At 39.0% G+C, this 22,984-nt stretch overlaps 1 protein-coding gene across 3 annotated transcripts in view; it reads left to right on the top strand.

The window, feature by feature from the left end:
- The first annotated feature begins 19,891 nt into the window (after positions 1 to 19,891).
- The window catches only part of EFEMP1 (EGF containing fibulin extracellular matrix protein 1), a 57,440-nt gene continuing 54,347 nt past the window's right edge, over positions 19,892 to 22,984 (top strand). Inside the window, exons 1-3 of one of the 3 annotated variants that reach the window (XM_025405677.1) lie at positions 19,892 to 20,331; positions 21,109 to 21,149; positions 21,598 to 21,685. In XM_025405677.1, coding sequence (XP_025261462.1) covers positions 19,990 to 20,331; positions 21,109 to 21,149; positions 21,598 to 21,685 — 471 coding nt within the window. In that variant the 5' untranslated portion in view covers positions 19,892 to 19,989. Of the gene's footprint in view, positions 20,683 to 21,108; positions 21,150 to 21,597; positions 21,686 to 22,984 lie in introns of all 3 variants that reach the window. The other 2 variants (XM_025405678.1, XM_025405679.1) reach the window with 2 other exon arrangements.

Below are 22,984 nucleotides of genomic sequence, written 5' to 3'. Positions count from 1 at the left end.
GTACATGTATGTTATTTATATAGTCTTTTTTTTTTTTTTTTTTTTTTTTTTTTTTTTTTTTTTTTTTTTTTTGAGACGGAGTCTTTCTCTGTAGCCCGGGCTGGAGTGCAGCGGCCGGATCTCAGCTCACTGCAAGCTCCGCCTCCCGGGTTTACGCCATTCTCCTGCCTCAGCCTCCTGAGTAGCTGGGACTACAGGCGCCCGCCACCTCGCCCGGCTAGTTTTTTGTATTTTTAGTAGAGACGGGGTTTCACGGTGTTAGCCAGGATGGTCTCGATCTCCTGACCTCGTGATCCGCCCGTCTCGGCCTCCCAAAGTGCTGGGATTACAGGCTTGAGCCACCGCGCCCGGCCTATATAGTCTTTTGTATAATTTATATATTTAATTTTAAGGTAAATGTTAAAATTTTAAGCTGTATATAAAAATATTACAAACATTAAGACTAATGAAAAACTGAAAAATTTTTGTATAATGTCTAATAAACAAAGAGTTGTTACTTTTTAAAATTCTACAAATAGATTCCATAGAAAAATAGGCTAAACACTGAAAAAGATAATCCTTCACAATTACAGATATACAAATAAATATATGAAAAGGCATTCAACCTTGTGACTAATAGAAATCAGAGCAACCATGTATATGAGTGAGTATGAGTGATGAGTATGAGTGAAAATGACTCTTGCCATTTTCAACTGTGAGAATATCTTAAAAAGAAGAGTATGGAATGAATGATCACTCATACTCAGGAGGAGGGATTATCCATGGGTGCAGTATTTCTGGGGAACAATTTGGTGAGAGAGCTAACCTCCTGCCTTGGCCTCCCAAAGTGCCGAAATTACAAACGTGAGCCACCATGCCTGGCGTCCACTTTAAAAATGTATATATTTATATGGATAAATAGAAAGATATTAAAGGATGTATTTCAGAATGTTCACACTTGTTACCTTTGGATGGTGAGATTTGAGATGATTTTAACTTATATCTTTTGGCTTGTCATCATCTTCGGCATAATCACGTATAAAGAATAACTTTTATGATGTTAAATGTAGTACTTAGGAAAATAATATTGTGTGTAAAAAGCACCAGAAAATACAACTTTTTAAAACTTCACACTTGTCTTTATGGTGAATCTGGCACTTTTCAAAGGGAAGACCTTCAGGCTCAAGAAGGATTGTGGAATTTCAGAATAACTACAAAACATAACGAAAGTTACCAATGAAATGATTTTTAAATGCCGTAGCATCATATGGCCACAGATTGAATATAAAGGAGCCAAGAAGTCATAAAAATTAAAATTCACTATCAGGGAAACAATTAGAAACTCTGCAGAAATTTAGCAAATTAAGAAAAAGTTATCTAGAGTTCAATGATAGCATGTATTAAATATGAGCACCCTAAATATAGAATGAGGAATAATTCTAAGTTATAAACTGGTTATGCCTCGTGCTTCCATAATGGGAGTCTGATGTATCCCTTGATAAGACACTGTTAATAGTGTAATGAGAAGAAAAACAGAAGGAACCTAAGAGGCTAGGGAGATTAGTAATAAGACCTATGGACTTTCACTACCAGTTTATTGTTTGGAATTTAGCCTAGATCAACAATGACTTAGAATTATAGCCTGCACTTCATTCCCAGCAGTTGCATGGCCCCCTGCTCAGAGAAAAAATATTCAATCCAAAGAGCTACCTACCAAGGTGGTTCTTCTACCAGTACCCCACAAACACTGTAGAAATAAAAAGGTCAATCCTGATTTTGCCCATTCTCTAAATAACTACACATATGCGAAAAGAGGAAATAAGGACATGAAAAGTTTGGTGTGGGTAGCATAAATTCCAAGCAATACAATCATCCAGTTTTAACTTTTCACACAAGTGTTGGTAACTTTTCATAAAACCATTCAATGAAAATGAAACAATTTTCATTCTAAACCACGCTGTAATTAGAAGACAAGCCTGGTCAGTTCAAATTCCTTTTTTAGATGTCATTTCAAATTTGATGCCCTATTATAAAATGTCCAAGATTTATATTGCATTTAAAGCATGGTATAAACTCCCCAATCATTAACTCCCAATAAGTATTCCCACTCACATATTTTATATTTTCATAGCAAACATTTTCCCAATGGAATTAAAAGTTTTTTTAATCAGATAATGAACAATCATACTGCAACTTGCTAAAAAACATTCCTTAAAGTAAAAACCCAATTAGTTGAGTCCATTTGACTCATGCTGGTTTTTTATTCAGAGACTGAATTTATGTGGTTGACACCTGTTCTTTCCTACAGATATGACTTTGAATGGTGATTGAATAATGCAAAGTACATATGGCTAGAATCCCAAAATCTGACAAATTGAGATTATTGCTTATAGAAATTTAAATTCCAGCTGAGAGCATCTCACAGTTCCCAAGGGCCATCACAAACTGTTATTTATCCATGACTAACTAACGCAAAATTAGAAGGTAGGGGGTAAGGGGGCAGGGATGGGAGGTTATTGGAGGGATAAATCTGTCAGCTATTTAGGGTACATATAACATTCAGAAGCCATTCTTTCAGCTATAAAATGATTTGGTAAATTTCTAACAGAAGACTTTTTTTTCTGGTTATTTACGAAATACAAAGACCTAAAAAAGTATCATAGAATAACATTATAGAGTGCCCTCAAAAATTCACTGGTTTCAAACCAATATCCTACCAAACTTCTCAGGAAAACTGTATAATCAGAAAAGAAAAGCAAAAAAAGACAAAATCAACTAAACCTACTTAAGAGAAAGATGTTACTAAAACTAAGTAGATTTTGCCTGACCGCAAATGTTGACTTTTTATTTTTTTCCAAAAATCAGACCTCAAATTTGAAATGTAAAAATGAACTATGCTTGGAGTATGGAGTGCTCTTTAAAAATAAAGTATTGCTGGGAGAAATTGGGAGTGGGGAGTTTAACAGTCTTGAAAAGGCCTGTAACAAACAACTAAACCCCTTCCAGGCTTCTAGAAAGCATTCTGAAGACCAGGGACCAGCCTGAAAATTAAATCACCACACAAGGATTCAATTAAATATACCCTTGGTTCTGTAGAATAACATGACTCCATTTGGGCAATATAAATATTTTGATGGCTAGGCAAAAAATGGGATGAGCTGTTCTTCGGGTACTCATGGATGGCTTTAGAATAAATGAGATTCTTACTCTGGTTATGTCTATCACAAGCCCTCCTCACACTGAGTATTCCAGTGACAAAATCAGTCTTACGCTGTTTGTGTGACAACAGGTATCTGGGTCATATAAAAAACTACTCAAGGGGATTTTTATTGAACGTTTTGTGTTTCTTTTTTCCCATTACCGTAGGTAATTTGGCCCCATTTCTTTCATTTTATTTTCCCTGTACCCTTCCTTTCTTAAAAAGTTCATTTCTTGGTAATCATTCAAATCTACTAACGCGATTCTGATTATGGACAACCAGTGGATTTTGGGGTTGTCTGATGCCCTCTTGGGTAGAAAACAAAACCCCTCTGGTATAAAAAAGTAATCTAAAATGTGCCAATGTAATAAGTTGTCTTTCATATATGCCAATAATGCCACAGATGGCTCACTCTTAAAGAGAAGTATGCCTGGAGTCCCTTTTCCTGTGTGGTCCTGGATACGCCCTGAGTCAGCCATGGCCTCTAATAGTTCCCTCTGACCAGAGGCACTTGACTTTAGGTCCATTCTCTGTGAAGTTAAGTTTCTTCAGGTATCAAACAGACAACGCTGACCATTTTAACAGTGTATATTGACCATTTGAATAATATTGTACACAGCAAAGTTAAACACATTCTTAATAGGCAGGCTCAGAGTCTCAGTCTACAGGCCTCAGCTTCCTTGCCTGTATAATGCAGATAGTAGAAGGCCCCACCTCATAGCATTGCTGTGATTAACTGATGCCTAGTGAACAGTGAGCCTCAAAAATTGTGGGCTCTTCCCAGATAACAAAGCTATGCAACAATAAAATAAATTAGTTGTAGGAATTTCTTCCTTTGTTGGTTTTCAAGAATATTCTCTACTGATTAGCACCTGTTGAAAACTTAAATATGTTTCTCTCTTCAGCAGTCTACATCTGTTTTCTTAATAAAGTTCAAAGTAGAAGCATTAAATAATTACATAAGATTCTCTATCCAGGCATTGTCTGTTATAAAGAAATCAGGGCAGACCTAGATATTTATGGGTTTGAAGCATATGCAATTTGGAGGCCCTCTTTACAAAAAAGAATAAGAGATTAGAAATACAAAATTAGGTACAAGGCCTTAGAAATTAGAAATACAGAATTAGGTACATACAAGTAAGGGGCCCTGAAGTTTCATTAACTTCATGGTAAATCTACCCCAAAAGCAGTTTTCACATTAGAAGCATCATCTATTAGTTGCATTTTTTTAATGCTTATAACTTGAAAAAAAGATAATTTGTATTGAAAGGTAGGCAACATAGAACCTGCAGCACAGGTAGGCTGCTTTGCATAATATTGTGAAAGTGGAATCGTTGTTAATCAAATAATTTTACATGTATAAAAGAGCCAAAGAAATTCTACAGCCAGTATCTTTTATAATGTCAAAAATTCTTCCATGAAATGAGTTGTCTACTTTCAACAATTAGATTTCTATGACTTGTTTTGTTTATTCCTGTGACTATAATCTACTTTTGAGTTCTCTCAATTAGTCACTATGAGACAGAACTTCATGGAAACTTATTTAATCTCATATGCATCATAATTCTTAAATAAAAGACATTAGCCTTGATCATAAAAAGATACTTGATTTTGGAAGAAACATTTTTTATCACCTAATTTTTTTAATAATGGTCTTGGAAAATAAAAGTGGCATACATTAAGAGAGACATTTACATCTTCTTCAGAAGCGGTCCATAAACTCTGATTCTGAGCTTATTTATTTCAGGTCAGCATCCTCCATTCTCATGCAGTTAGAAAAATGATTAAAATTAACAAATGACAAGAAACTAATACAAACTATTGTGTATGATGGTAGACCTATCATTTGTCATTATAGTCAACCTGTAGTTCCATACCTAATTCTGAATATTTCATGACATACCAACCTTAAATATTTCATAAATCAAACAATTTCTGGACTTGACAACAACCACTGTCTTTACTCCATCAATTTTTATTCACTCTTCAACCTGATACAGTCTTGTTTCCACTCCCAGTCCTCCATACACACAAACTGTTCTCTTCAAGGTCAACAGTGACCACTGTTTCTAAATCTAGTCTACACTTTTCAACTGAAAAAAAAAAAATCTCCCTGAAACCCACAATATCACCCTTTCCTGGATGTTCAACTTCATCCTCCACTATTCCCCTTACCTTGCGCCTACATTTAAACAAAACCCAATACAGCACCTATACAGAACCATGCAGGCCAGCTTGCCTAGTTTAACAAACAAGGGCCTTCATGACCAACCCCAGTTTACTTCTCTGGCCTTATTCTTGTTTTCCCTTCTTCAATCTCTCTCCTCCTTTCATGATGAACTGCTTATGGATCTCCTGAAGGGTCTCTGCATCTTCATGAAGTCCCTTCCTCCCTTGGCCTTGTTGATGGTTAATATTGAGAGTCAACTTGATTGGATTGAAGGATGCAAAATACTGTCCCTGGGTGTGTTGGTGAGGGCGTTGCCAGAGGAGACTGACATTTGAGTTAGTGGACTAGGAGAGGCAGAGCCACACTCAATCAGCTGCCAGCACCATCTGATCAGCTGCCGTCATGGCTAGGATAAAAGCAGGCAGAGGAATGTGGAAGGATTATACTGGCTAAGTCTTCTGGTCTCCATCTTTCTACCATGCTAGATGCTTCCTGCCCTCAAACATTGGACTCCATGTTCCTCAGGTTTTGGACTCTTGGACCTACACCAGTGGTTTGCCAGGGGCTCTTGGGCCTTCAGCCACAGACTGAAGGCTGCACTGTCAGCTTCCATACTTTTGAGGTTTTGAGACTCAAACTGGCTTGCTTGCTCCTCAGCTTGCAGAAGGCCTATTGTGGAACTTCACCTTGTGATCGTGTGAGTCAGTGCTTCTTAATAAACTCCCTTTCATGTATACGTCAATCCTATTAGTCCTGTCCCTCTAGAGAAGTCTGACTAATACGCCTGGATAACTTGTCCCCAGGACTCCTCTTAGACGTTCCTCCTTATGGGAAGCAAGCATTCCCTGGACTCCCAACGTTGAGTTGATTGCCTCTTCCTTGCATTCTCTGTTTGCCCCATCAAATTGAGTTATAATTGCCTGCTCAGATGTTTGATAACTCCTCCAGACTGTAATATCATTAAGAACAAGGTGGTAAACCCTGTGTTTTCCAAATATCTGTAGGAAACTAAAGGCCCAAAAAATTTTTAAAAAACAATCGTAAGTATAAGTAAATAACACAAATCCACACACACAAATCATCCAGATGATTTTACACAGAAATTTGACTAAGTTTTAATTTCCTTTTTTTTTTTTTTTTTTTTTTTTTTTTGAGACAGAGCCTGGCTCTGTCGCCCAGGCTGGAGTGCAGTGGCGCGATCTCGGCTCACTGCAAGCTCCACCTCCCAGGTTCACGCCGTTCTCCTGCCTCAGCCTCCCGAGTAGCTGGGACTACAGGCACCCGCCACCATGCCCGGCTAACTTTTTTGTATTTTTTTATAGTAGAGATGGGGTTTCACCATGTTAGCCAGGATGGTGTCAATCTCCTGACCTCGTGATCCGCCCGCCTCAGCCTCCCAAAGTACTGAGATTACAGGCCTGAGCCACCGCACCCGGCCCTAAGTTTTAATTCCTACTCATAAAATTCAATTACAACAACCAAAATATATTTAACAATTTCAAATAAAATGCATTAGCAGTTAGCCAGCACATAATCACCTAATTAATTCTGATTATCAAATTAAAAAGTATCTCTGCATAGCAGTAAAACCAATAGTTTAATCTACATGACTGCCCATAAATAGTTTGACTATTAGGTTTTCTTTTTCACAGAATTTACTGACTTAATAAGCTACTTGAAGGTCATACAGTCATTGGCTTTATAATGATTTTATAATTTAGGAACAGCCTATTAATCAGTTTCAAATCTATAATTCAGAGCTTTCTCATGTAAACCTTATTTCCACAAATTGGAGGCTAGTCAGACTTAATGCATTACTGCTTACAAATAATATTGGAAATACGAGTTCATTTTAGTTTGCAAAGGACTTTTGCATATGGGTGTGTCTTAAACATTCTATGTGTTTTAAAATCTCACCATTGTCCGAATGAAATGGGGACTCAAAAGAATAAGGCACATTTGGAAATATGCACTTTAAGAAATCTAACTGGAAAGACTAGGCCGGGCATGGTGGCCCATGCCTACAATCCCAGCCCTTTGGGAGGCCAAGGTGGGCGAATCACCTGAGGTCAGGAGTTCAAGACCAGCCTGGCCAACATGGTGAAACCCCATCTCTACTAAAAATTCAAATATAAGCCAGGCATGGTGGCAGGCGCCTGTAGTCCCAGCTACTTGGGAGGCTGAGGCAGGAGAATCACTTGAACCGGGGAGGCGGAGGTTGCAGTGAGCCAAGATTGTGCCACTGCACTCCAGCCTGGGCAACAAGAGTGAAACTCCATCTCAAAAAAATTTTAAAAATCTAACTGGAAAGACCAAAACATATACAAACTGATGCTATCACACTTCCAAGATCCATTAAGCAAGCAGTCTCTTCAGGTTTTTCAATATTTCAAAGAAAATGGTAGCAAACTGGAGTCACAAAAGGAAGATGATAAACATTTGTTAAAGTTAATTAACAAAGGAATGGGATAAAGGAAGCAGTTTTCTTGACAATATCTTCATGTTGTGCATTCTGTGAGATTCTTCAATGAAACCACAGCTTCTTAGACAAACCTAACTAGTCACTCAATAATTCATCAAATAAATTTTTGTTGAGAACCTATTTCATGGCAATGACACAGAAGTAGACAGGACAGAAACAGCCCTTGCATTCACGGAGTTTAGATTTAGATGTAATGAATATCTGACAGCAGCTTATTACTGCAAAAATCAAACAATCTCTTCACTCTTAGTCCAATAATGTGCCTTTATCATTTTATTCTGTTACTATAAACAATTCCTCAGGGCTGGATAACTATCTTTCAAATGCATATTATGTGTCTTTTTTTTTTTTTTTTTTTTTTTTTTTTGAGACAGGGTGTCACTCTCTCACTCAGGCTAGAGTACAGTGTTGTAATCATGGCTCACTGCAGCCTTGACATCCGGGGCTCAAGCAATCCTCTTGCTTCAGCCTCCCTAGTCGCTGGGACTATAGATACACACCATCATGCTGGGCTATTTTTTTTTTTTTATAGAGACAGAATCTCACTATGTTACCCAGGCTGATCTCAAACTCCTGAGTTCAAGTAATCCTCCCACTTCAGCCTCCCAAAGTGCTCAGAGTACATTTGTGAGCCACCGCACCCAGCCTATGTGTCTTAAAGCCAGTATTTTAGACCCATTTTCAATTAGGAGAATAAACAGTCCTCAGTGCTCAGGAGACTTCAACGGCTTTTCTCTCCTTCTCTTTCATTCCCAACTCTTTTTCTTCTCTGGTTCTTCCTCTAGTCTACTGGCTAATAACACCATCATCCACCTGTTCTCCTGAGAAAGAAACCCAGGAGTCATCTGAACTTTCTTCCTCTAACTAGCATCATGTCCTGAACAGCCTGCTTCCTTAACATACCCCAGCTCTGATATCTTCTCTCCATCCATTATCTGAAAATTTCAGATAGGTTTCCAACTGCCTCTAACCTCACACCTCTTCTCAAGAATTCACCCACCACTCCCTCTACCAGCAATGTAATATTTATAACATTTAAGACTGAGTTATCAGTCCCCTTTCTAAACTCTTTAATGGTGCCCATCAACCACAGACAAAGTCCAAGCCATTCCTCAGGACCCACTAGTTCACGCTTTCCTGGATTTTCAACTTCATCTTCCACTATCCCCTCTACCTTGCACCTATATTGAAACAAAACCCAAGTGTTCATGGTTGCCATAAGAATGTTCCGATGTCTTTGTGCTTTTGCACATGCTGTTTCCTCTCTCTAAAACATGCAACCCTAGAGGGTTTGTGTGGTAAAACCCTATCTTCCTGTGAAATTGGTTTCTGAATGTGTTTGAAAGAAGACTAAGTGAGAGAAACTCCGCATCGAGCATCACTTGCTCTACTAGCCTTTGACTCCTCAAATAGAATTAAGCATTGTCCATCTCCCCTTCCATATTAGGATGGGCCAGAGACTGGGCCTTCTTCGTATCCCTCACACTCAGATGAGGGCCTGGAGCAATGCAGGTGCTCAAAAAGCCCTCAAGTATGAAGGGAGGGATGAATATTATATGAGATAAGAAGCAAGAAAATGGGATTCCTGACCCAGCTCCGCTATTACATGTGAGAGTGGGTATGTGTCTGCCTGTCTGCCTGTGTTTCAGAAATTCTATACAATGGAGGAGTGGTATTAAAGCCTTCAGATCTGAAGTCGAATCATAAAAAGAACACTAATGGCTTAGGAGGTCAAAGACTTAAAGATCTAGTGCCTGTTTAATGTCGCTGGGCCTTCGATAAATATGAGAACATTGGAATAAGAGGGGTCTGAAAAATGATCCTCAGGCTGAAATATAGGAGACAGAAAACCAGCACCTTTTACACAACTATGCAATGTTTTATTTCACTTAAACTAATTCTTAACTTCTTCAACTCTAGTTTCAAGGTTAATTTTAGAGAAAGAAGTAAGAAAAAAGGAACAAAGGTAAGCCTTATTTTCCATGACCCAGTTGTTACTTATGCCATGTAGGTGCAATGATGTTGGTTTAAGAAACCTGGCATTTAGGCCAGGTGCGTTGGCTCACGCCTGTAATCCCAACACTTTGGGAGCCTGAGGCAGGTGGATCACAAGGTCAGGAGGTTGAGACCAGCCTGTCCAACATAGTGAAACCCCTACTATTTTTTAGTCTCTACTAAAAAAATATAAAAATTAGCCGGGCATGGTGGCATCCGCCTGTAATCCCAGCTACTTGGGAGGCTGAGGCAGGAGAATTGCTTGAACCCAGGAGGTGGATGTTGCAGTGAGCCAAGGTTGAGCCACTACACTCCAGCCTGGATGACAGAGCAAGACACCATAAAAAAACAACAACAAAAAAAAAAACAAACAAAAACAAACAAACAAACAAAAAACCAGAAATCTGGCATTCCTCAACAGCTAGTAGAAAAATTAATGAGGGGATAAAAGATGTTAGGAAGGAAAGACACATAGAAGATGCTATGAAAAGGAGGAAGATATAGTGATTAGGCACGGCAAATAAGAGCCAGCATATAGCCAGAACAGCAAAACTTCTCAAAGATAATCTCAACAGAAGTCTGAAATTCACAAATATTCAAAAGATCTTCACTCTGTGATAAAAGTTCAAAATCCTATTTTTTATCACCAACTAATAGGTCACCTTGCAGATTCAAGTATAATTTGATAGAGATAGTTAAACCATGTTTTCCATTATAATTCAGACATATATGAGTTTGAATTGAACCAGTGGGGTGGGCCTGCTGCAAAGTTATTTGCATTAAGAAACTTGGAAACCTCTTAGGGAAAACCCACGCTTGATCCAATAACAGACACAGCTGTTGGGAAGGAGGAAAAGAAGGTAGCACCATGAACTGAGTGCAACCCAGGTTTGTTCCCCTGGCCAAAGCATCACACACTGGTTCTTAAGGAAAGGTGCTTATGAGCCGCTAGGTTCAAGAAGGTGTTTCTGCTATTGACTGTGTAAACAGTGACATCTAGTACAATGCCACTTTGGTGCCTATGTGACTTTGTACACAGAAATACATACATAGAATAAGTATGGAGAGAGAGAGGAGAAACCCAAAGGAAACACACAGAAACTCTGCAAAGAAATACAACAATGTTAACAGTGGTTAATAGTATTAAGCCATTTTTATTATGGATGATTTTAATTTACATCTTTACACTTTTGTATGTTTTATAAAATGTCTACATTGAACATCTGTTACTTTTATAATCAGGAAAAAACAAATATTGCTAATGAGTCAATAGGAAAAAGAAAGCTACAGAATATTTAGAAACATAAGTTCATTTTTAAATGTTGGCAAACCGTGGAAAATAAACTTTTAATCAAGGTGGTCATTTTTAAGTCTATTGTTATACTTGCTTAATATACTTCAGAAGAAAAAGAAGTACTATTTTGTCTAAAATATAGCTTATTCAAACATTATTTTTAATTTGGTAGTTATTAGTTATGAATTAGCTCTAGCCCAGGATTTCTGGAAGTGTTTGAAAGAAGACTAAGTGATAGAAATTTACCATATATGTATAGTATAAATTCATTTTTTTCACTGATTAGATAATTCCTTGGAGAGAAAAGAACTCCTTAATATAGCATAAATTTATATTCAACTAAGTCTTCACAACACACAGATGAGAAAAATACAGTTATTCATACAATTTTCCAGATATTTAAACCAGCTATCTGGAATTTTAAGACTCAGATTAAGTTTTATTTATGAATCTGAGTGTGACCAACTGAACCATAAGCTATTTTATATCACACGTGTGGTATGTAATATGGTCTCTCCTAGCTAAACATTCAATTTAAAAAAAAATGAAGAGGATGAGGACAAAGATGACATCATGAACTATCTTTATGATTTATTTTAATAAACATTTGTGGAGTATCCACCAAGCGCCAGGTCATGTGCTTTTGCTCAGCAATACAAAGATAAGACTATCAATTTCAGCTCCCAGACAGGTGAGGCATGGGCATTAGTATGGGCTGGGGCCAATGTCCTGGAAGTTTGCAGCAGGGGCAGACATAAGGGTCACTAGCCCAAGGTCTGCAGAGCAGAGCATTGAGCAACAATAATGTCAAAGGTCATCTCTAGGAGAGATGCCAGAATTAAAGCCAGGCTGGCCAAGTGAATTGTCTTACAGAGGGGGTATAAGCTGAGAAGAAGACTCCTAGTAGGAAGCAATGGGACAGAAATCAAACAGACAACAGGATTCATAGTAGAGGGTCAGGTGGAGAAATTTCCCAAGCAAAGCGCATTCTGCATGAAGCTTTGTCGAGCATATACTGCAATATGGGCTGCTAAGGAAGTAGACAAATATAGTCACTGCCTTCCAAAAGATCACAGCCTAGCAGAAGAGAGAGATAACACCCATTTCATTCATGTCTACTCCACCCAACAGCTCCCTAAGGGCTGGAAACATGCCTCAGTCAAATGTGAGTTGGATAGATGGATGATGATAAGGAAGATTAATTATGTCAAGTAAACAAAAGAGGCTGTAAATAAAGAGAGAGGGCAGGGAAGTGGGGAAGTGGAATGCTCCAAAAATGAGGAATTAAGACTTGTGGTCCTACTCTTGGTTCTGCCACTTACTAGAGTTAACTTGGATAAGTCGTCTAAGCTTTAAATTTCATGAGGGAGTTGGAGAAAATGGCTGCTAAGATCCCCTTTTTGTTCTTTTTTCTTTTTACCATAAAATGAAATTCACCAATTTTAAAATCTGATTGAAAAGTCCTTTCTGATCCCAGCATTTTTCCAACTGAATTGAACAAATTGAAGTGTTTTATAAATCTTGGCCCTTTTAAAAATTAACTATAATTGAAGCATCTACTTGAACAGAGTTCTTTACAAAACACACACACACACACACACACACACACACACTTAAATCCAAGCAATTTCCTTGCAGTATCTCTCTGTGGATATATAAACTTTTAACCTCTTACCTTGAATAGAGTTTCTACATTTGCCCTATTTAGTCAACAATAAAAGTCAAATATGCCATTTCTTATAAATTATCTGCTAGCAGCATATTATAAATTTCAAGCAGGAAGGTTTGTGGGTTATTTTTCAAGTCTTTCCACATTCTACAGTGAGACAGAAGTTAGAAGTTAATGCTAGTTTATCAAAATAATTTATGCTTTAAAGTTCCTTGAAGAGCAGACAGAAAATAATAACATCCATTCCATTTTTAGGCTTTGGTCTCAGCAGTTCCACTGGTATAGGATATGACATATTAAAAGGAAAAAAATCATAAATCAGTCTTACTAATGCTATATATTTTTTTAATTCTAAATATCAGCAAACACAAAATATCTATGATTTTGTTTAAACCATTGTTCTCTAAAAATTAATTTAAATATTTTCAAAGATATTTTAAAATCTGTTTTGTTATCTGAAATCAGCATCAAGATATAAGATTAACTATTCACAAAAAGACAGATGAAGAGCATTTCTGTGCTTCTCACCCACTAACTGAAGGAAAAAATAATTCAAGTAAGGTAAAATAAAGTTGGAAAGTAGAACAAAGAAAATTCTAAAAATCAACAAAATACTATGAAAAGGTTCCAAATTGGCAAAAGTGGAGTGATGATCCAGTTCTTTAAATTACATATTGAAATAAAATTACTTATTTTCATGGATATTATTTTTAATTTCATGCTCCATAATACAATCATCCTGAAACCCCATCAGCCTTGATTGGCCAAATGAAGTTTCCGGAATATCTAAGTTTGAAAAGAGAGAGAGAGGAACTTGTAGCTGAAAATAACAATTAAAAAAAAAAAAAGTTTCACATCTGTGTTCGCATCTGAAGTTGCTCTGTAAGATCTGATAACTTGTTAGAAAGCAATCTTTTTTGCAAGGCGTGGATTTACATCATACATTTTTATCTCTCCAAGGAAAATCTAATTACTGGTTCCAATCATTTCTGATTGATTTGCTTTTTATTCTTCCAAGGTATTCTCTGCTTTATGATGAAATCAAGGCTTCAATAAAATCCCAAAAATTTTAGAACAATTTACAAGCTCCAGATGACTGAAAGTTTTCTCATGTCCGTTTGGCATTCAGAAAGAGAGTTTCACCAAATATATTCTGAAGAAGAATACATCTGGCACTCACTAAAACAAAGAACTCACCAGTGACATACTTGAGGCAAATTAATGTTGCATAAATGCAAATTTGCCAATATTCTTTAAGGCCAAAGCTGCACTCCAACCTCCATGTATTTCAATGAGTTCTCTTCTAATGCACAGGCCACCAGTCACATGAGTGAATGTTGGGGGCATATTTTAGCAATCAATTTAATAACTACACATTATCTTCTATGTACAAATTTAAAATTGCTTATGTGTAATGTGGATTTTTTAAAGAAAAGACTTAGCATCTGTTGAAGGCTCACTTAAGTTCATCGCTTCTCTTGGCCTGATGCAAACTCCAAATCATTGACAAAAAGACAACATAGAAACAAAGAATTTTAGCCCTAAAAAAAAAATTAAAAACCATCTCTTTCAAAGACTTGTTTCAGTCATATACAGTATATCAGAATTTCAAAGACTTGTTTCAGTCATATGCAGTATATCAGAAATCCAAATGTGTATTCATCATGAGAATATTTTCATGGATAATAATGGTAAATTCTGCTATTCAAAAATACTGAATTTTTATACATCAATAAGAAAGCAGTCCAAGAAAATAAATAATTTTTTTTTTTTTTTTTTTTAGGCGGAGTTTCGCTCTTGTTTGCCCAGGCTGGAGTGCAATGGCATGATCACGGCTCACCACAACCTCCGCCTCCCAGGTTCAAGCGATTCTCCTGCCTCAGCCTCCCTAGTAGCTGGGATTATAGGCATGTGCCACCACGCCCAGCCAATTTTGTATTTTTAGTGGAGATGGGGTTTCTCCATGTTGGTCAGCCTGGTCTCGAGCTCCCAACCTCAGGTGATCCACCCGCCTCCGCCTCCCAAAGTGCTGGGATTACAGGCGTGAGCCACCGCGCCCGGTGAAAATAAATGATTTAATCAACATTATTCTTGCAAGAGTCCATTACAGGGCTATCAGCAGTCAATGATCCATTTTTATCAATTCAGTAAGAATACAGTGTTTTTAAATGAATTCTTTCTGTAAGAAGGAGAGGGTTTTTTCCATCAATTCTAGTTCCAGCCTTGGCTTCTTCTTCAGCAGTTTCCTAGGAGAATACACTTTTACAAATCAAGTGGACCCAAATGTTGCCTGGTTTGGATACATGGCCAGAAACTGCAGGCTAATTCTGTGATTCATATCTTGGTCTCTAGCATGCCAGAGATGCCCAATGTGGGTCCCTGTTGAATACGGTTATTCTACACCTTGATTAAGCACTCTTAAGACTCAGCCACACTGAGTGTGTGTGATTCAGACACACACTCCAAAGGATACAGAGACACAGAGCATAGTGCTCAGTGTGTGATCATCAACATCTGTGAATCTCTTCTAAAATTATGAATTTTTGTCACCAAATACATCTTCAAATCTTTCTCTCTCTCTCTCTCTCTTTTATTTTTTATTATTATTTATTTATTTATTTATTTTTGAGACGGAGTCTTGCTCTGTCACCCAGGCTGGAGTGCAGTAGCGCAATCTCGGCTCACTGCAACGTCCTGAGTAGCTGGAATTACAGGCGCACACCACCATGCCCAGCTAATTTTTGTATTTTTAGTAGAGACGGGGTTTCGCCATGTTGACCAGGCTGGTTTCGAACTCCTGGCCTTAAGTGAACCACCTGCCTCAGCCTCCCAAAATGCTGGGATTACAGGCGTGAACCACCGTGCCCAGCCCAAATCTTTAAAATCTCAGATTCCTCTGAGCTCAGAGCAATTTAGGAAGGTGAATTTGCTGCAATCTCCACTTGCATTCTGCTCAATCCATGCATCCAGTTTGAATCCATAAAGTTGGACTCCATTAAATAAATCATCCAGCAGGGTGCGGTGGCTCACTCTTATAATCCCAGCACTTTGGGATGCCGAGGCAGATGGATCACAAGGTCAGGAGATCGAGACCATCCTGACCAATATGGTGAAACCCTGTCTCTACTAAAAACACAAAAATTAGCCGGGCGTGGTGGTGTGCACCTGTATTCCCAGCTACTCAGGAGGCTGAGGCAGGAGAATTGCTTGAGCCTGGGAGACGGAGGTTGCAGTGAGCCAAGATCACGCCACTGCACTCCAGCCTGAGTGACAGAGCGAGACTCCAACTCAAAAAAAAAAAAAAATTCATCAAAATTTAAAATGTTTGCTCTCAAGAGACAGCATTAACAAATTGGAAAGACAAGACAAACACCAGAAAGAATGTTCAAAAAATATAAATCTGAAGAGGACTTGCAGGAAGACTATTTTTAAAAACTCTTACAACTAATAAGGCCAAAAAATAAAGAAATGAACAAAAATTTGAAAGAAAATATATTGATGGACAATAAGCACATGAAAAGCAAAATTCAACATCAGAGACATCTGGACATCAGAGAAATGTAAAATAAAACCACAATGAAATACCATTTATACACCCACCACATTGGCTAACATTGTAAATTACTGACAATACCAGGAGTTGGCAAGGATTTCGGGCAAATTGAATCTCACATATTGCTGGTAAGAACATAAAATAACACACTCACTTTATAAAACAGTTTGACACTTTCTTATAATGTTAAACTTACTCCTACCATATGACTTAGCAATTTCACTCCTAAGCGTTTATCTAAAAGAAAACATATCCCATCAAAGACTTATATGTGAATGTCCGTAACAGATTTATTCATAAACAATCCAAGTATCTATTAAGATGTAAACAAACAAATCAGAGTACATACACACAATGGAATACTACTCAGCAATAAAAAGGAATGTGCTTCTTATACACCTGATAACAAGGATGCATCTCAAACATGCTGAGTGAAGGAAGTCAGACCCAAAAGAGTATGTACTCTATGATTCCATTCATATGAACTCCCACTGCAAAAAGGCTGCAGGAGAACAAGGTTGTAAACAAGGAGACCAATTAGGAGGATGTTGCAATAATACAGGTGGAAAATGGTGGTAGTTTAGACTAGAGTGGTTGCAAAAGAGGTGATGAGAAGTGGTTCCATTCTGGATATATTTTGAAGGTGAAGCCAACAGAATTTTCTGAAGGATAACATGCAGGATATCTCAGAAAAAGAGAAAACAAGGATGACTCCATGGTCCTGAATATGAGCAAAAGCAATGATGAAATTGCTTTAACTGAGATGGTGAAGGTGGGTGGAGTAGGTTGGGGGATGATAATAGCAGTTGCGTTCAGTTTGAAACATCCATTAGATGCCCAAATGAAGATAGCAAGTTGGCAGTTGGATATATAGGAACAGTTCCAGGCTGGAGATATAAATTTGAGAGTTTTCACCCCATTTTTCTGGAAAAGTGGCTGAGAACAGGTAGAAAGGGTTTAAGAGAAACAGGAAAAACCATGTGCACAGATCTACTTACTGTACAAAAAGCAAAGATTCATTTAAAAAAATCTGGAGGTCATTAATGACTTGGGGAAAACACTTACTAGAATTTTCATAGTAAAAATATTCGATACCATTACCAAAACCCTGTATACTCAAGTAATGTTTACGGAGGGTTGTACACCTCCCCTCTGATCTCGTCCAACACTGTGTGGCTTGCTACCAAACTGGCAACATCTAGCTAACTCACACTGGATACCCTAGAGATAAAGAAAGCAGCTTCCACTTGATAACCTCCCTCTCCTGCAGTCTCTACCACCCTCCCACCTTTGGTCAGCAGGAAAGGAAAGGAGCTGTTCCTCTCCTCCTAAGCTCTGCCTCCTGCTCAAGGACAGAGTCAAAGTCTTTAACCCCTTCAGTTTGTAAGTTGTCTCATTCATTAAATTCTATTTGGCCATTTGCTTCCTAGAAGACAGACGCCTTAGAAGCAAGCTATTACTGTGACTTTAGAGTTGGAGCCTTCAGAGGTAACTGCAATTTGTGTGGTATGATTTGGTAAAGACAGAAAAAAAGACTTTTCTCTCCAGATTCCTGAAATTCCACTGAGTATGAAAGGTGAAAGTGAAATGCCCAACTTTGAAAAAGCAGTATTGAGATTTCACTAAGTCAACAAGTGAAGAAAAGAGAAGCTATAGATGAAAAAAGAAAGCCATACAAAGGGAGACTTTTTATTATATATTGACAAATTATAGTCATATATATTAAGAGGGTACAAGGTGTTATGATTTTTTAATACAATGTGGAATAATTAAACCAAGCTAATTAACATATCCATCACTTCAAATATTTGACATTTTTTGTGATAAGAACATTTGAAATTTACTCTCTTAGTGATAATGAAATATACAGTACTCAATTATTGGCTTTATTAACAACGCCGTGCAATTGATCTAAAAAAAAAAATCAAACTTATCCTGTCTTTTTTTTTGAGATGGAGTCTCACTCTGTCACCCAGAGGGACGATCTCAGCTCACTGCAACCTCTGCTTCGCAGGGTTCAAGCGATCATCCTACCTCATCCTCCTGAGTAGCTGGAATTACAGGCACGCGCCTAATTTTTGTATTTTTAGTAGAGATGGGGTTTCGCCATGTTGGCCAGGCTGGTCTTAAACTCCTGACCTCAGGTGATCTGCCCACCTTGGCCACCCAAAGTGCTGGGATTACAGGCGTGAGCCACCGCACCCAGCCCTTACTCTTCCTATCTAATTGAGGCTTACATTCTGTTATCTCTCCATTCCCTGCAACCCTAGCCTCTGGTAATCACCATTCTACTCTCTGCTTCTATGAGTTCAATTGTTTTAAGTTACATTCAGATACTTGAGAACATGTGGTATTTGTGTTCCTGTATTTGGCTTATTTCACTGGGCATAATGTTCTCCACTTCCATTCATGTTGTCACAAATGACAGAATTTCTTTTTTAAGGCTAAATAGTATTCCATTGTGTGTGTGTGCGTGTGTATACACACGCACACACACACAATGGAATACTATTCTCTTTTAAATTTTGTATGCCTAATAATTTGTGGTTAAAGGACAAGATAATAACTATTTTTGAGTACCCCACTGTGGAGACACGATTTCCTTTGATCCTTGCGGCAAAGTGTAAGGTAAGTGGCATCATGGTAGAACTGAAGATCAAAGAGACTGTCTAACTTGCTTAGGGCTACATAGCCAAGTGGTGAAGCTAAACTCAGTCTAGGCATACTTAATAGTACACTGACATTAAATGTCTAGAAGTAAATACCAAAAACAAACTGCAAGTCTTCTCTATTTACCATACAGAGTATTCAAGTGAACTGCCATTTTTGCCTGGCTTGAAAGATACTTTTCAAAAGAATGGGCTCATATACACACAGGCACACTCACACACACACAATGGAATACTATTTAGCCTTAAAAAGGCATATATATGTGTGTGTGTGTGTATAGATAATATATATAGATAATATACACACACACACACACATATGAGACACATTTTCTTTATCCATTTATCCCTTAATGGACACTTAGGTTGATTCCATATCTTGGTAATTGTGAATAGCGCTGCAATAAACATGAAAGTACAGACATCTCCTCAACATACTGATTTCAAATCTTCCTAGTAAATACCCAGAAATGAAATTGCTGGATCATATGATAATTCTACTTTCAGATTTTTGAGAAACCTCCATACAATTTTCCATCATGTGTGTACTAATTTGTGTTCCACCGACAGCGTACAAGCGTTCCCTTTTCTCCATTCTCGCCAACACTTGTTATCATAAAGGGAGGTTTGAGAGACCGTAAAACAAACCCCACCTCACAGTTTTGTTAGTGCAAGTTCTATTTGGCCTATACCCAACACTTAGCACACAGTAGGTGGCAAACATTTGTTGAATGGATGAATTCTCATTTTTCTCCATTTGTGGAAGCAGACACCTCAAAAAAAAAATCTGAAAGAAAAGGTAAGGAAACAGTTCTATGAATGGGGTTAATTTACTCTCCTAGCATTCACTTATTGGGAAAAAAAATTAACAGCAATTTCTAGAGACCCTCTGGTCTCTGAGGGAGACCCTCCTTGGAGAACAAGAAAACGCACTAGAGAGTGGGAGCATCCCCAGGCTGAAGCACACCCAGGACATCACATGTCAACGTGTCCTCTCTGGCCTGGGGTCCCCGCGAGTCTGGGAAACGAGGGGCTGGCAAAGGAGGGCAGGCTGGGGCGGCAGAGAAGGCCCCTGGCGCAGGGGGCGCAGACCTCGCTGCGCTGCGCGCTCTACCGCCGGGCTCGCAGCGCTTCGCTCAGCGCTTGCGCCTCCCTCAGCTCTGTCCTCCGCCCCCCTTCGCCCTCCCCCTTTCCCTCCCTTTCTCCTCCTCCTCCTGCTGCCGCGGCCGCTGCCAGACTTCGCCAGATCAGACCCACGGGGCTGCCCTCCCCTGCGCACTCCCCTCGCTGCCCGGGCCCGGAGCGCAGCGCGGCCGCGCAGGTAGGAGCCCCTGACGTGGTGTCGCCCCGAGCGAGCCCAGTGCTCACGGGGCCGCGCGCGGGAGAGTGAGTGAGGTGGGGTGACCTGAGGGGTGCTGAGTACTCGAGAACTGCCCTGGACTGTGCAGGGTGTCTCGGGCAGAGAGGGAGGTGGAGGTGTGCAGCCTCGGAATGCGATCTGTCAGCAAGTGCGAGCACTCGGGTGACATCTGTTGGGATGGGCATGTGTGTGCGCGCCCACAACCAGCCGGCAGGGCTTTGCCCATAAACGTGGTTTTGAAAGTTTAGGGGACCAGTGTGCGAGATTTAAGCCGCACCTGGATTCCACAGGAGCTGATCAGAAGCTGAGACGGTGAGCACCTCCAGGGGACCGCCGCGTTAGCTTGCTGTTAAGAAAGGGGATCTCATCTCCCTCCTGCGCCAGGCCGCCCGCCAGAAACTGGTACCTCGGGTGGCGGTGCGATCCCTGGTTCCGGTCCTAGGCAGCCTGATACCGAAGGTAGCATGTCGGGGACCCAGAGACTAATAAGACAAAAGAGAAGCACTCGCTTTGGGCTGCCCCTCCACACAACCTGGGACTTTTAAACAAAGCTGTGCGCAGAGAAAGGCGTGGAAATGCCACTTTGAGAGGTTGTGCTGGGGGATGTGAGAAGCTCTGAGAGATGTGAGAAGGTCTAGTGTTCTACTGGAACTGGGAGATCGCTCTCTGAATTTTGTATTGTTATTTTGTTTAAAAAATGAAAAGCCTGAGGCCAAGGCAATTCATATTGGCTCGCAGGTATTTTTGCTGATCTGTGCGAGGAACTTTGCTAGCTCAAGGTGAGCATACTGGGAAAGCCTTAACGTTCTAGAGAATAGAGTTTTGCAGCCCCACCTCCATCCCCGGGGGTGTGGGATTGGGGGGCAGGAAATGCACCGTCCCCTTTGAAATGTAGTGTTTTTTCCTTTCGACCCCCTCTTTCTGCAGCCTGGTTTGTAGGTGCAATATAAAATGCACGCTGAATGTCTTTTGTATGTAAACAGCGTAGCAGGATGGAGTAACGTGAAATGCAATTCTGCAGCAGTTTTTACGTCTTTGCTGCCTTGTTCGTTGGCTACCGAGAAGGTTCAGGAGGGGGAGGGGAGATGAGAAAGCAGATTGGAAGTTGAGTATGGTGGAGCCTCAGCCTCTCCCACCCTCCCTTCCTCGCTTGTGTTCACTGCTAAAGTTTTGTTACTTTCCCCGCAGCAGATACTAAACATCAGTTTGTCCTGTATTTTCTTTGAGATTCACAATGTTGAAAGCCCTTTTCCTAACTATGCTGACTCTGGCGCTCGTCAAGTCACAGGACACCGAAGAAACCATCACGTACACGGTAAGGGGTGATGGAATTTGAAATAAGTACGGTTCAGCGGGATTCTGTGACCAAAAAAAAAAAGATTTTACACACCCCTGCCAGTGTATTTGGCCTATACTGTGCGGAGGGTGATAAATTAAACAACACTTTATTCATGCTTCATATCTAAGATTCGTTGTAAATTGCCCCCTTGATCCTTTCAAAAGTTCACTGGGCTCACCACCTAAGATAGGGACCAACATGTAATCATTTGTGCAAGGCTAAAAATGGGATCCGTTTAAAAACTAAAACCAAAGAAAGTTACATATTTCCAAAACATTCAACAAATTAATGGGTGTAAGGAACTGGAAAACCTGGATTCCTACCACATGCAGATAAAACCAATACGTGCAGAATAAGACTCAAGTCAAGTAAGAACATTAAACACCATAAAGACACATGGCCTCCTTTGTGTACATGACAGACATTCTCATGTAAGTGGCCTTTATTGAATTTATAAAGGCTGTATATTCATTCTTTTTTGTATAACTGTAATTCTAATAAATAAAAGCAGACACACTTTATGTGTTACCAGGATGCATATTGGCTAAAGTGGTTTTCAAACATAATGTGTGCAACTCTGTTTTGCATTTTCTAATTAGCATCTCTGATATTTCCAAGTAATATTTGATTAGTTAATTGCATAGGTGTAACCAATGTTTAATAAAATATTAAAAAGATCATCTGACCCCTCCCACTGCTACAAACAGCTGTGGTGAGAACAGAGAAGGACAGTACTGACTTCACTTCTGGTGAGTTTGTTTGCACCTCTGTTTTGTGTTTTCTTGTCTTTAATCAGTGTGAGGCAAATGACATTTGTCCTGGATAGGAATATGAAAAACACATTTTTCTACTGCTCCCAGTTTAAAATTAAGTAATCCTACTGGAAAGAATGTGAAAAATTTCTGAAAAGAAAACTCTTAAAAATGAACTAATGTCAATTACTGATAATAAACATTATCTCACTTTTTGGTACCACATTATCCCTAGAATGTTAGTATTCATCTGGCAAATGTTCCTTTCTGTTGTTCAGATCCACTATAAATAAAATAGCTTAATACAAATATTTTGTTAACTTCATGTTAAATGCAGTTGCTTCCTCTGCTGAAGATAAATAAAGCAAGAAAAATGAAGGCATGTGCTGTTTATCTTAAAATGAAAATGTTTTGTTATTCAGACTAAACTTACTGCCTTCTCATGGAGCTAAAATTAAATTCACTACCCACTTTTATAATAATCTCATAAAAGATTTTACTTCTTTTCCAATTGCTTATCTTC

Source organism: Theropithecus gelada, chromosome 13, assembly GCF_003255815.1.
Source record: "Theropithecus gelada isolate Dixy chromosome 13, Tgel_1.0, whole genome shotgun sequence".
Lineage (NCBI taxonomy): Eukaryota > Metazoa > Chordata > Mammalia > Primates > Cercopithecidae > Theropithecus > Theropithecus gelada.
The sequence above is the reverse complement of the archived record's forward strand: the minus strand, read 5'-3'. Positions and strand labels throughout refer to the sequence as shown.